Source organism: Lepus europaeus, chromosome 18 (assembly GCF_033115175.1).
Source record: "Lepus europaeus isolate LE1 chromosome 18, mLepTim1.pri, whole genome shotgun sequence".
Lineage (NCBI taxonomy): Eukaryota > Metazoa > Chordata > Mammalia > Lagomorpha > Leporidae > Lepus > Lepus europaeus.
Window position 1 is genome coordinate 17,150,647 of NC_084844.1, and position 15,648 is coordinate 17,166,294.

At 40.4% G+C, this 15,648-nt stretch overlaps 1 protein-coding gene across 3 annotated transcripts in view; it reads left to right on the top strand.

The window, feature by feature from the left end:
• KANSL1 (KAT8 regulatory NSL complex subunit 1) overlaps positions 1-15,648 on the top strand; it is a 191,976-nt gene that overhangs the window by 126,340 nt on the left and 49,988 nt on the right. For all 3 annotated transcript variants that reach the window (XM_062215680.1, XM_062215679.1, XM_062215681.1), the window contains one exon: positions 8,818-8,959. In XM_062215680.1, coding sequence (XP_062071664.1) covers positions 8,818-8,959 — 142 coding nt within the window. The remainder of the gene's footprint in view (positions 1-8,817; positions 8,960-15,648) is intronic.

The window sequence follows — 15,648 nt, forward strand, 5'->3', positions numbered from 1 at the left end:
CTAGACATTGTGATTCTTTTTCCTTCCCTTCATCTTTGTAAATTGTGGGTGATATCATTGAAGTTGTGGCTGATAATGTGAGGTTGATACTCATGGACTGCTTTGGTTTTTACCTTTTACTTTCTTTGAGATGACAGTGGGGCTGGAGACTCAGGAATCTCACAGTATGGCACATTGCTAGGGGAAACACCAGTGCTTCCTGAATTTCCTCTTACAGGTTTCTTTTCATCTCATCTTCCTCTTTTTCTTTTCTCTTTTTGTACATTGTATGAAATAGAATTGAAATCCATTGTTGTTATATTTATTAAATAGTTATTCTTATTTAATATACACATTGTACATGCCAGTTAGGATTGCAGCATTTTAGGAACATGGTAACACTGGGAGGCAGATAATGCTGTTGTTTCCAGAGGTCAATTTACATGTCTACCATCTGGTAAATAAAAGTCAGGTCTTGGCTTGAACCTCTCTTCCTGCTCCTTCCCTTATTTGTTTCAAGCAGGTTTTGAGCTAGGTAGGGAGTGAATAGTCATGGGGTTTGGGGTTGATTCTTTGTTTCCCTTTTGACTTAATAATTTGAAGATTTCCTATTCCTGTCCCACAGTGACCCTAACCTCTGTCTGGGTGCTGTGAACCTGGCAAGCTTTGTTCTGTGGGTGGTTTTGGTCTCCACATTACTTGACTGTTGGTTTTATAAGTCATCTGAATCACCTGGAGATTACAGAATGTAAATCTCTGAGCTGCTGTCAGTGGGCCTGGGCCTCCGCATGCGGGCCTGGCATCCCCTATTGGCGCCAGTTCCTTTCCTGGCTTCTGCTTTTCCTATCCAGCTCTCTGATTTGGCCTGGGAAAGCAGTGGAAGATGGCCCAAGTCCTTGGGCCCCTCATCAGTGTCGTGGGAGACCCGGAAGAAGCTCCTGGCTTCAGATCTGCCCAGCTCCGGCCATTGCAGACATTTCTGGAGTGAACCAGTGGGTGGAAGCCCTTTCTCTCTGTCTCTCCCTCTATCTGTAGTTTTACATCTCCAATAATAAATACGTCTTTTAAAAAAATGTAGCACATAACTCTTTGTCAGCAGTTTAACTGTCAATTTTTGATTGAGCTTAACACTGTGAAATTTTGTAACATGCTGTGAATAGCATTTTACTTTGAATGTGTTAATAAAACTTGTTGCATTAAAAGAAAAGAGCTGAAGATAATGCTAAAATAAATAAAAATGGAATTACCACCATTCAGATATTTCTGGCATATTTATCATTGCTTTATGGGGTTTTACAAAAATTTCTACATTGGGGAAAAGAAAGATAATTCACTAGCCTTGTTCATCTGGATTTACATACAAATTTCCCATGTTTGAATGGAACTAGATGACTTAATTAGGGACAGCAGTAGGTAGATCAGGTGTTTATTATATTGTATATCCATCATTTTTGGTGTTACTTTTAGATAAATCGATAACTTTTGCTGTAATTTGTGAGAAAAAGGAAATACCTCTTCCGTTTGGAGCGCAGTAGGTAGGCATGGAAGACGGAGTTGTTAAAGATTCATTTCAAAGGCAGAGCAGCAGAGAGACTGATCTTTCATCTGCAGTTTTATTCTCCAAAGAACAGCAACAGCTGGTTCTGGGCCAGTCCAAAGTCAGGTATCAGAAACCCTATCTGGGTGAGTGGCAAAAACCCAAGAACTCACACCAGCCATCGTATGTTGTCTCTAAGGATGTATTAACAAGAAACTGGGTTGGTGCTGGTGCTGTGGTGCAGCGGGTTAACACCCTGGCCTGAAGCACCAGTATCCCATATGGGTGCCAGTTCAAGACCCAGCTGCTCCACTTCCCATCCAGCTCTCTGCTATGGCCTGAGATAGCAGTGAAAGATGGCCCAAGTCTTGGGGTCCCTGCACCCACACGGGAGACCCAGAAGAGGCTCCTGGCTCCTGGCTTTGGGTCAGCGAAGCTCTGGCCTTTGCAGCCAACTGGGGAGTAAACCATTGTATAGAAGACCTTTCTTTCTCTCCCCTCTCCCCTCCCCCTCCCCTCTCCCCTCCCCTCCCCCTCCCCTCTCCCCTCTCCCCTCCCCTCTCCCCTCTCCCCTCCCCTCCCCCTCCCCTCTCCCCTCTCCCCTCCCCTCCCCCCTCCCCTCTCCTCTCTTCTCTCCCCTCTCCCCTCCCCTCCCCTCCCCTCGTATAACTCTGATTTTCAAATAAATAAATTAAAAAAATTTTTTTTTGACAGAGTTAGTGAGAGAGAGACAGAGAGAAAAGTCTTCCTTCCATTGGTTCACCCCAAAAATGGCCACCACAGCCAGAGATATGCCGATCTGAAGCCAGGAGCCAGGTGCTTCCTCCTGGTCTCCAACTTGGGTGCAGGTTCCCAAGCACTTGGGCCGTCCTCCACTGCCCTCCTGGGCCACAGCAGAGAGCTGGGCTGGAAGAAGAGCAGCCAGGACTAGAACCCCGCACCCATATGGGATGCTGGCACCGCAGGCAGAGGATTAGCCAAGTGAGCCATGGTGCCAGCCCCAAATAAATAAATCTTTAAAAAAAAAAAAAGAAAAGAAAAGAAAAAAAGAAACTGGGTTGGAAGTAGAGTAGTCAGGATTTTGATCCAAGACATTTCAATATGGCATGCTGGTGTTTAAAGCAGCTGTTTAACCCGCTGTACCACAGTGCCTGCCCCAGTGTTTTGTTTTTTTGTTTTGTTTTGTTTTAAACCAAAATCAGTAGTGACTGGTTCTACATTAACTGATTAAACCATTATCTCTTGTAGTGCCCCAAAAAAGATATTATTGACACTTTTGAGGATTCAGTGTATAATTTCTTATAAAATAAAAGGAGCTTGATTCCCATTTAAGAGGTTAAATCTCCTTTCAAAAAAAAAAGTCCTTATGTTGATTTGTTTGTCCTAGTCATTTTTTTTTTTTAAAGATTTATTTATTTATTTGAAAGGCAGAGCTACAGAGAAAACACTCTTCTATCTGATGATTCACTCCCCTGATGGCCACAATGGCAAGTGCTGGGCCAGGCTGAATCCTGGGGCCTACATAGGTGGCAGGAGTGCAAACACTTGGACCATCTGCTGCTGCTTTGCCAGGTGCATTAGCAGGCAGCGACTTAACCAGCTACACCACAATGCCAGAGAGAGAGAGAGGTCTTCCATCTGCTGGTTCACTCCCCAATTGGCCGCAGTAGCCAGAGCTGGGCTGTTCTGAAGCCAGGAGTCAGGAGCTTCTTCAGGTCTCACACATGGGTGCAGGGGCCCAAGACTTGGACCATCTTCTACTTCTTTCCCAGGCCATACTAAAAAGCTGGATCAGAAGTGGAGCAGCTGGCATCCATATAGGACACTTGCACTGCAGCTACGCCAGTGCCTGTCTCCACCCCCACCCCCACCTCCCTTGTTTAAGATTTACAACTAACCCTGTTTTTACAAAAAAAAATTTTTTTCAAACATGAGTTGACATACCTAAAAATAGAAATGTATTTATATAACAAATATCTCTTACATAAACCAATATTGGCACATAGGCAGCAACTTAAAGTTTACTATTCATATAGTTTTACAACAGCAAATATTGGTATCCTATTTTATTGCATTTAACTGAAAAAACTATTCATAGGATAGAATTTTAAAGTATCATTCTGCTGCCTTAGTCTGTATTCTTTTTTTGAGTCTTTGTAACAGTAAGCGTGCCCCAATGCTAAATCCTCCTGTTTTTGAGGCATAAATTATCATTGTAAGAAATCTATATTTTGAATGTTAGGGAGCAACATCTACAGTTTACCTTGAATAAACTGTTGGTTTTATTTAGGGGGAAAAATGCGAAGTGTGGAGCTCTTATTTTTGCCATAATATAGCATTCTGCTCTGCAGTGAGAGTATAGTAACATATTCACAACTAACCCTAGATTTTAACTCTGTACTTCTTACTCTTTGCTCACAGCTTGGCTTTCTGCTCATACTGGTGGTATTTCAAACATAAGATATTTTGTGGACACTAGAGTTTTTCTTATACTCAGAGCTTGAGCAACGTTGTGGAATGAAAACGTGGCAATTATCTGTTGGAAGTCACTTCCTGTTTTGAATCCTCATGTAACAGATGTATTTTTAGAATGAAACCTGTTCATAAATTGAAGATTGCTCTAGTAATCCCTTAGTGCTGCCTTTCTTTAATTAGTCTACTGACCTGTCTCCCAAAAGATACCAGGAAGATCAGTTGATATTGTTATTTAAAAGAATACATGAGGAATATTAGAACAGAAGGCCTTTTACTTTGTTGCTTTGACCTCAGGGCCTGGGAAAGGGGATTTTCATTAACAACAGGAAAAAGATATTTGTGTGTCAAGATTCTTAGGAATTAAAAAATTGTTTCAGGTAATTTTCTTTTCCATTTTCAAACAGATTTTTAAGTGTTCTACTTTCTTTTCCCCTTTCGCCCCTTAACGGTAAACACACAAGAAAAAAAATTCCTAACAGTTTCAGGTCTCTAAACTCAGAGATAACAAATACGGTTCATATTCATTGCCAATTCAGAGTGCTTGGTGTTCCAGAACACTTAGGAGCTAAGTTCAGAATCACTGGGAGAGATTGCCAGGATTTGTCCTCAACCAAGGTTGACTAAGGAGGAAGTAACATAAATTGGCCCAGAAGTGATCTTTAATTTTGCTTTGATTTTCATCCATAATGTTTTGTTTTGGCTACTTATCTGTCAGTTTGTTAGAATTTTCTCTGAGTAAATATCATTAAGACCACGTTGTGGTGACCATCTTTTTGGCTTCTGGTTGCAGTCTTTCACAATACTTGCCTTCCTTTGTACTGCATTGTTTCCTTGGAGACTCAGGATTTGAAAAGAAGCAGAAGAGTTGTATGTTTCCTTGAACATAAAACTGACAGGAAGGACTTTGAGTTTATTTGAGAAAGTTTATGTAGGGAAAATAGTATGATTGGCCTAGTGCTAAGAACAGCCGAGGAGGCTGTTGTACTGGACCAGGGGGTGATAGATGGGGACCTGGGTATGGTGGCAGCTTGAGAAGGGGAAAGAGCTTGTAGAAACCAAGAAATACAAGATAGGAAGATGGGGAGCCTGGAAGAGTAATGAAAATTGGGAATAGGGTATGACAGCTAATTAGTTTTGTCCCTTTCACAAAAGGCAGAGAAGGATTTTTATAGCTCAAGAATGTTCCCTTTGTTATTCTTGATCTGTTGAGCCCTCTTTCCCTGAATTTAGGTTGGAATTAGACCTGCAGCTAGCACTAAAGGAGATAACTGTACTTAAAACTACCTTCTACTGATTATGACTCCATCAGGGCTAAGGAAATGTAAACTGTCTTTTTACTAAAAGAAGATAAATAATTTGGTAATAATTTATCACATAGTTGACTTGAATGGCTTATGTTTGGACCATAAAATGTTCAAATACCATTGCTGTCCTTGGTCCTTATAATAATTCTGATTAATTTATTTCTAACCCTATTGTGGTTGCATTTGTTTTCTTTTATTGACAATATATTGTACCTAATATTAAATGTTAACCAGTGTTGAAGTTTATGTATAGCACTAAGTGTGTATATCCTCATAAGATAGGGGGGTTAAGCATTGTGTGACTGTTTCTTCTTTCTGGAAAAATATTTTGTAGATTTTCAAAGAATTTTTTAGTATTTATGCATTCATTTATTTATTTGAAAGGCATAGAAGAGCGAGAGAGGGAGATATCTGTCTGCTGGTTCACTTCCCAAATGTCCACAACAGCTAGGATGAACAAGACTGGATCTAAGAACCAGGGGCCTCCATCCTAGACTCTCTCCCGTGAGTGGCAGGAACCCAAGCACTTACGTAGGCCATTATCCACTGTTTTCCAAGATATCTTAGTAGAGTTCTGGATCAGCAGCAAGGCAAGAGACTCCAGCCTTCTCTCCAGTATGGGGTGCCAGTGTTACAAGCTGTAGCTTAACCCACTGTGCCACAGAGCATCAACTACTAAAATACATTACAAGTAGAACTAAATAACAACTCTGCCAGAGGTAATGAGGACTCTGATCTGAATTTGTTGTAAATCAGTTATGGATAAAATCATACATTCATTACTTATTTGTATTCTCAACAGTTCTGTTTAACAATGGATTTAATCATTTCAACACAGTGATTGCATCGGTAAATAATTTTTAAAGATTTTATTTATTTATTTGAAAGACAGAATTACAGAGAAAAGAGGGGAGAAATACTGAGATCTTCCATTCACTGGTTCACTCCCCAAATGGCTGCAATGACCGTGGCTGGGCCAGGCCAAAGCCAGGAGCCCAGAACTCCATCTGGGTATGTAGCAGGGCCCAGGTACCTGGGCCATCGTCTACTGCCTTCCCAGGTACATTAACAGGGAGCTGTATCAGAAGTGGAGCAGGACTGAAACTGATGCTCTGATATAAGATGCCAGTGTCTCAGGCAGCAACTAAAGCAGCTGTACCATGATACCTGTCCTGGTAAACAGTATTTCATTAAAACCCCTTAATACACTTCTGTGTATGTGTAATAATACTTACTCTTGGCTGGTTTATTTTTTTCTTTTTATATGTTTTCCCATGCAACTTTGACTTCTGAGATTTAATCATATTGATAGCATACAGTGTAAGTTAATTGTTTGCAAATACATTAAAAAATAAATTATAGTTTATTTACCTGCTTTACCAAAACTAGATTGTAATTAATTTTTAGTTTATTACAAACTGCTGCAATGAAACCTGTTTCCTCATGCACATGTATAGGTTATGTTCTCATGAACAGAATTTCATGATTCATGGGTTTACATTTTCCACCTAGCAAAATATTTCCAAATTACTCTTCAGAAGCATTGTTGTCCATTTTTACTGTTATGAGCAGTATACGAATTGCTATTTTCTGTGTGTGTGTGTGTGTGAGACCAACCTTTGGTTTTACCAGACTTTGAGTTTTTACAATCTGGGGTTGAAATGACACTATTTATCTAATAATATTTTAGCCAAATTCTAATGAGACTTGTCTTTTTTTTATATTTACTGGTCATTACAATTTCATGTGAATTTTCTAAGTGTGTTAAGATTATATTTTGGAGGGGAGTAAGTATTTGGTACAGTGTTTAAGATAACACGTAATTTCTGCATCCCTTATCAGAGTGCCTGATTGCAATTCCAGGCTCTGGCTCCTGACTCCAGCATCCAGTTAATGTGTATCCTGGCAGGCAGTATGTATTTGGATCCCTGCCACCAAAGAGACCTGGACTGAGTTTCTGGCTCCCACCTTTGGCCTGACCCAATCCCAGCTGTTGCAGGCACTTGGGGAATTGTCCAGGAGGCAGAAAAATCAATCACTTTTTCAAATAAGTAAAAATTAATTTAAAAAAATTTTAAGTATTGTCATTGTAGATTTAAAAATTTCTTGGAGTTCTATTATATATTTTGATATTTAGTCTCTAGTTATGTGTTAAGAGATACCTTCTATAAACCAGTGACTTTGTTCATTAAATCTTTAATTTTGTTATGAAAATTAGATGGTAACAGATCCTTCCCTCTTCCAAGTCCCAAAAATGTCCTCCTGTTTTTTCAAGTTTGTTCAGATTTAACAATTTGAAAAGCCAAAATTGTGGGTTACTATGTGGGGAAGGGAACTAATTTTACTTTTTCCATATAAAGAAATGGCCATTTCAATACCATTTATTGAATAGTTCAGTCTTTCCTCACTTATTTGAATGCTGTGTCTTTCAACTATCTAGTTCTCAACTTTGAGGCTTTTTATTCTGTTGCTTTTGTTTTTGTCATTTTTTGTTTTTGGGTTTTTTTTTTTTTAATTCATATTATACTTTAATTATTGGGGCTTTAGCAAACGATGTGGTATCTGATAATATAAGTTCACATCATACTTTACTTGGCGGAATTTCTCTGCCCTTGGTCCTTCCCCCCACTCCCTGCCATAGGAGCTTTTGGGCTTATTTCTTAGCTTCTGTTGAAAACTTTGTAGGAAACTCGTTGGGAATCTGTTTGAATTTATAGATGTATATAAGAATTGCTATCCCAAAAAATGTGTCCTGCCTTTTGTTAGGATCTTTATGCCTATCAGGTTTTATTACTTTCTCTGTAAAGATTTTTATGTAGTGTTAATTAGCTTTTTTGGTGTTATAAAGAGTTTTAATTGAGTATTTTTTACTTTTCAGTTTTTATTCAGCAACTTTGCTGAATTCTTGGTTAGTTTTAATGGTTCATAATGACTCGTGAATTTTCTATATAGATTATTTTTTTTTTAAGATTAATTTTTATTTATTTGAAAGGCAAAGTTACAGAGAGGAAGAGAGAGGTCTTCCATCCTCTGGTTCACTCCCCAGATGACTGTTGCTAATCTGGAGTCAGGAGCCAGGAGCTTCTTCAAGGTCTCTCATGTGGGTGCAGGGGCCCAAAGACTTGTGGCTTTTTCAGGCCACAGCAGAGAGCTGCATCAGAAGAGGATCAGCTGCTATACCACAGCACTGGCCCCAGATTTATTCTTTTTATGTGCCTTATTTTAATGAAGAAAATACTTGTAGCTCCTGAGAAATTAGAGCAGTTTCAGAAAAATAGTGTTTCACAATATTCAGAGAAATGGTGTTCCGGATACCAGAAGACAGTTCTACTTGGTTAATTTGAAAGTATCTATTCAGTTCTATCTGTGTGCATTGTGTGTATTGGTCTTGGGTTTTTCTTGACACTAGAGTTAGCCTGTATAAGGGCCTCTAGAAGTTAACACTCACCGACCTCACCCCTTGTCTCATTTGGTGTAGATGTTATGCTACTCTTGGATTTCACTCGGTTTGTTTCCTTTTAGGAGACGAAGGTCAGAATGGAGATGGGCTGCAGACCGTGCAGCTATTGTCAGTCGCTGGAACTGGCTTCAGGCTCATGTTTCCGACTTGGAATATCGAATTCGGCAGCAAACAGATATTTACAAACAGATACGTGCTAATAAGGTAAGCAATAAGTATCTGGTGTTTTTCAACCCAGCTAAAAACTACCATTATCCCTTTTCTCCTATCTTTTTCTACCCCTTCAATAACTCTTTTACTTTGTCAAGGTAAGTGGTTTAATGATATGATTCGGTGGTTTAATTTATTTAAGAGCCTAATGTTGTTTAGTACAGAAAACACTGTTACAATATGTTTAATGGAACACGTGTTTCTAACAAAACATATGAACATCTGGGCTAACAGGAAAAAAAGAGGCTATGATATAAGCAAGCCATTGACTGTAACTGTCATATTTGTTACATTTATGAAAAAGTGGTGATGGCTATTGAGGATCTTCAGCCTTCCTGCTTGCTTTGCTTAGATGCATTCCAGTTGCACTGCTAAGCTTCCCGTGCTTTCTAGTTAAGAAATAAGGTTTTTCCTGAAAGATTGTTTAAGACGCAGGAGATTATGATTTTTTTTTTCCTGTGTTCTGTCTACGGAGAAGTGATTGTTACTTAAAGCTTTTATCTTTGACAGTGACACTAAGTGAGAATTTTCTTGCTGAAAAATCAAGTTTAAAAAAGTCTTGCTCAGTTTGAGGTTGACCCAAGGAGAAATTTACATGGAAAATTAAGTGTCAGATCCTTTTTTTTTTCGGGGGGGGGGGGGTCTGTAGTGTTGTTCAAAGCCCTATGAAAATTGCTTAACTGTGAATGGTATACATTAATCAGTAGGCCGAAAGTTAGAGGGTGACCGGCTGAATTAGATGAACAGAATGATCATGGTTTAGAGTAAAAGTTCTGTGGCCTCCTGTATCTAATGATTTAAACCTTTTACTCCAAAAATTCCACTTGGGAATTCTTACATCTCCTTTCCAAATTGGGTTTATATATAAATCTCTAAAAGTTCAGTAGAGCATATTATAATTGAGGATATAGTCTGGAGGGTTCACACACATACTTTTATTCCCTTAGGATAAGGAGCAAATTCTTTCAAAATTAGGAGTAGGTATTTGGTGCAGTGATTAAAACACGTCTTTATTGGACTCCCTGAGTTTCAGGCCTGGCACCATTCCCAGTTCCAGCTTCCTGCTAATGCACACTCTGGCAGAGAGCAGGTGATAGCTCCAGTGGTTGGGTTCTAGGCTCCTAGCAGCCCTGCCTGTTGCAGGGATTTGGGGAGTTAACTAGCACATGGAAAATTCTCTTTCCCGTTCTATCTCCCCTTCCCCCCTCCCTCTCACTCCTCCCCTCTCCCCCTCCTCCCTCCTGCTTCCTCCCTCTCCCTTTCTTTCCATCTTCATCTCTTTGCTTTTTGAATGAGTAAATGCATGCAGTTGACTGCCAGGCACATTAACAGGGAGCTGGATCGGAAGTGGAGCAGCCAGGTCTTCGAACGGCACCCATACACGTTTCAGCATCACAGGCTGTGACAGCTTTACCCACTTTACCCACTGCGCCACAATGCTGACTCCCCAATGCTTTTGTTCTTTATGCATACTTCAGATTTTTGACTGTGTGTGCTAGTTTATAGGTTCACCACCTTTGTATGAAAAGATAACTTATATATGATTCCTGTTTTATCTCTTAGCTCAACACCCAGTAACAGAGCAGTTTTGCAGAACTTTCAGAAATCTTATATTTCTCAATATTAAAATTTTTATCCAGGGTTTGTTTATTATAGATTATTAAACTTCAGACTTGGTAACGTTTAGTAATATATTTTCTTTGCAATCTGAATATATGGTGTCTTAAGGTTCTGACAGGAAGAATACAACTAGAATGATAGTTCAGATAAGTAATACATCAAGAAAACCTAAAACTTTATTAAATATTTATAGAATATCTTTTTCAACAAATGCATTAGTTTCCTAGGGGTTAGAACAAAACTTTCCAAACTGGGTGATTTAAAACAACAGAAACACATTCTCACAGTTGTAGAGGCCAAGAATCTGAAATCAAGGAGGGCCATGTTCCATCAGAAGGCTCTGGGAAAGAATTCTTCCTTGCCTCCTCCTGGCTTCTGGCAGTCCGTGGTCATCCTTCATTCCTAGCTGCCTCCTTGTTGTTGTGGCCAACCTTTTGCCAGTGTGTCTGTGTTTGTATTTCCCTCTCTTTGGGAGAGCAGTTATTTGTATTCAGGGCCTACACTAAAGGACTCATCTTAATCTGATTAAATTATTTGCAGTGGCTTCTAATTGAGTCAAATAAGGGGACATTCATGGGTTTTAGAAGACAGATTTTGAGCAGATATGTCAACTCTAACAAGTAAGCCATGGAACTAATATGCATTTGCCCTTAGGTAGCACTATGATAAAGTCTTTGAGCACCAAGCACTGTGCTAAACAATTTACAGTTGTATGCAGTTTTAAAGATAAAGTGGAAGGTCAAAAGAGGTGATATGGTCATACATCCAAGTGAGTGCAGAGCTGAGATTGGGTTATATGGCTGCAGAGCTGTTGCTCAAGTTAGCACCCTCTGACCATTGACTAGGTACTGCCCCATGGAGGTTGTGTTGCAACTCTGCCAGGCTTCCAAGGGTTTCCTTTGACATTCTGATGGAAGCTTTTATGACTGTGTCTCTGGCCTGCTGAGCATCTGCAGTAACCTGTGCCGTGTGGACAGCACAGGAGTGCTTTGCAGGCTGAATATAGGGAAATGAATCCTGAGGAGGTTTTGGGCAAACCTGTGGAAGGTGCTTACTGGCTTGAAAACAGTTTTGTCTTGCGCTGGAAAAGGTGACTGGAGAATAGGTCTAAGATGCCCTCAAGGCCCTATTCTCATTGTTCTGCAAATTAGCATAAGGCCACCTCTTCTAAGCTGGCAGTTTCTCCTTTACACTCATTTGTCCTGCACAGACTTTTTCTTAGCTTCTTCTCTGGCCAGGCTGCAAATTTTCCAAATCTTCCCACCTGGCTGGTTTTTGCTCCTTCTTCTCACTATATGATTGACTAAAGTTGGCCAGTAACACCCATGCTGCAGTCTGAATGCTCTGGTGCCTTGAGATCTCATCTACCAAATATAACACACAGTCTCCTGGTATAGATACAATATAGCCTGGTTACAGAGATGACCTTTAGTCTAGTTCTCAATAGAATCATCATTTTGGTCTGAAACCTTATCCGCATGGCCTTTATTATCAGAATTCTGGTCATGAGCACTTAGCCAATCTCTAAGACATTTCAGCTCTTTTCAAGTCTTCTACTCCTGAGCCCTCACTTACTGCATTCTAGGCATTTTCTAGCCTGATCCTCCAAATTTATTTTATTTTATTTTATTTTTATTTTTTTATTTTTTGACAGGCAGAGTGGACAGTGAGAGAGAGAGAGAGACAGAGAGAAAGGTCTTCCTTTTGCCGTTGGTTCACCCTCCAATGGCCGCCGCGGTAGCGCGCTGCGGCCGGCGTACCGCGCTGTTCGATGGCAGGAGCCAGGTGCTTATCCTGGTCTCCCATGGGGTGCAGAGCCCAAACACTTGGGCTATCCTCCACTGGACTCCCTGGCCACAGCAGAGAGCTGGCCTGGAAGAGGGGCAACCGGGACAGGATCGGTGCCCCGACCGGGACTAGAACCCGGTGTGCCAGCGCCGCAAGGCGGAGGATTAGCCTGTTGAGCCACGGCGCCGGCCTGATCCTCCAAATTTATCCAACAGCTGCCAGTTAACCAATTCCAGAGCTGCCTCCAGATTTGCATGTATAGTTACAGAAACAGCCCTACCCTCATCACTGATTTTTCTGTTAATAGCCTTTTGTTAACAAAATAATCTGAGGTAGACTAACTGTATAAGGGAAGAGGTTTATTTAACATCAAGATTTTTTTTTTTTTTTTAAAGGAACAAAATTGATTCCAGTTTAAAACAGAGTTCATTTCAGGAGAAAAGCATGAAAAGTCAATTTCCTTAGGCGGCTCTGGATTAGAGAATCAGGCAGGGCCCCAGCCTGGGTCCCCAGCCCCTCCCACCAGGCACCCCCAGGGGAGGTTGCCATTGAGCCAGTTCATGCCAGACTCCTCCTCCCCTGCCCTGACTTTACAATACATGTATCTCAAATGATAGAAGGTTTAAAAATAGAATTTAAAAAAAAAAAAACAAAAACACAGCATTTTATAGAAAACTCTCTTAAATAGGTTTGGGTTTGAGTCGTCTACAATCAAGGGCACATAATGTAGACTGTCAGCAGGGCATTGGCGTCTGTGACACGGGGACATCTCTCTGGGGAGAGACCCAGGCTAGCCTCCAAATCTTCAAGGTTCACAGTCCAAGTTGGGCCTGTTGTTTCTGCCCCTGGTGGTGGTGTTCTTGCTGGCAGAGTCTGGAAGTGGCACAGAGCATCACATGGCAGGAGATGGAAAGTGTGTGTGTCTTCCTGGGTCTGTGGTTTCTTAGAAAGCTGCCAGGATTTAATCATGGGGTCCTCATCCTTGTGGCCCCTGTGAGTCCCATCATCTCCCGACAAAGACTCCACCTCCAAATACTGTAATTGGATTATATTTCTGCCCTCTCGGTCCCATCCATGTAAGACTTTGGATATTAAACCCCTGAGTGGAGTGGGATTGAGCAGTATTCATCATAGCACTAGGCAAGCCCATGTTGAGATTACCATGACAAATGTAGAGTGGAACTTGATTTTTTTTTTTTTTTTAAACTAATAGTACCCTTTCCTTTCATGGCTAGTAAACATGAGTGTACTTTTCTCAAGTAAGTTTTGTTGTGGAATATAATAACTTGTATATGGAAAAGGGCATAAAGGTTATTTTGGGAAATTTGAAGTAATCATGTAGACTGCCTCTGTAAAGCCTCACTTTCGGTAGCTTCTCCAGTTGGGCTATGTCGCTGCTTGTTAAACTTCTTTTCTTTTGGCAAAATAATTGTAATACTTTGCCTGCTTCTTTATTCAAGGCTGGAGGAACAAATTTCTTTATGGCAGACTCTTATTTTTTCTTATTCTCAGGTTTTCACACTGCCCTACACAAAGTAGACTGAGGAAATGCTACCTGCATGAATAGATTTTAGCAGCTTTTAGCTGCTTGCATCCTTCTGGGTATGAGGTACACTGCAGATTAAAGGATGCAATATTTGGTTTTGTATTCTATAGAGAACTTCCATATTTTGGTGGGAGGAAACAATATATGGATGACTGTTATATCACTGCGGCAACTAATGTATATTAACACATTTTGAGCACATATTTGCAAAAATAAGTATGATTAAAATGTATGTATTTTCAGAATACTTCTGAGCAGAATGAGAACTTCATTCTAATTACAGAGTCTTGTTACATCCTGCAAGCACATTTACATGGCTGGTTGATTCTTTCTTCAAATACTTGTGTATATACAGAGTCCAGCCACCTCTTCTTTCTGCTTGTGTTTGACCCCAATCTTTATTCCAGTATAATAGCTAGATTGATCTTTTAAACTCTTAAATCAGCTAATTTCTCCCTCTTAAAACTCTGTAGTGATTTCCTATCTAAGAAAAAAGCTGGAAGTACTCACTACTGATAGACCTGGAAAGAGCTCTCTCATTGTGTTTTTCTGACTTCAGCTCCCACCACAGTCTCTCTCTACTCCGTTTACGGCAGCCATACCAGTGTCCTACTATGCTTTGAATCATTAGGCTTGAGCTTACCTTGAAATTTTCACATCAGTTCTTCTCCCAGATATCCCCCAAAGTGTGGTTCAACTTTTTTTCCCCCTAGTATTTTCTCAAATGTCACCTTCTCAGTGTAGTTTATCCTGCCTAACATTAAATAGTGCCAACCTTTTCTCAGTGTGTCTGTGCTTGTATTTCCCTTTCACTGAGAGAGCAGCCATTTGTATTCAGGGCCTACACTAAAGGACACAACTTAATCTAATTAAATTATTTTCGGTGACTTCTGATTGAGTCAAATAGTGCTTGCTCTGTAGTTTAAGGAAACTACATGCTTTAGGAAGTCTGGCCGCAACTAGGTTTTCTGTTAACCAGGAATGTTTTCTTGGAAGAAGGTGAGACTTGGACTTGAAAAGTTCTTTAAGACCAGTTCTCTCAGCTTCTTCCTGCCTGGTCCTGGTTTTTTAACTTTCCTTGAAGCATAGCCCCGGCCATAATGCCTGTCTTCACTCCTGCCTCAAAGGAAGAAACCAAGACCAGCTTCTGCCCAAGGCCATCAGGCACATCAGCCTCTCAGGGTTTGTCAAAGGGAGAACAAAAGCAACAAGGAGCAATTGAACGTATGAACAAACTTGTGAGGTTTTGAAAGCACAAAAGAGATGAAATCTGCCAGCCATGGTTTTTTTTTGCCAGAAGAGGTCATAATTGATCAAAATCCCAAATTTTTGGGTAACGACGTTTGTCAGCCATCTGAAAAGGTGCTGCATCATCTGATCAGAGTGGAAGTGACAATTTGAAGATGCTAAATCAGGTTACAGAATAGGTTTTTATTTTGTTGAAAATTCTTACTTCAAAAATAAAGTTCTCGTCAAAGAATTTCATCTGAGTGAGAGTGCAGTGATCGATCTTCAAAGTCCACTGAAATCAGATGCAGATCTAGAAATGGATTTGACAGAACGTTCAAGTAAACGCAGAACAAAGCCCACAGGAAGGACCAGAGAGCTGCTTTACCTGCTTTCCTGACCGTCCCGATGCAGGTGCAGATGAGTTAAGAGAGCTCATCAAGGGTAATATTAGTAGAAAACATTGATGGAGTCCAACTTTTTTTTCCCCTCCTCTAGTCCC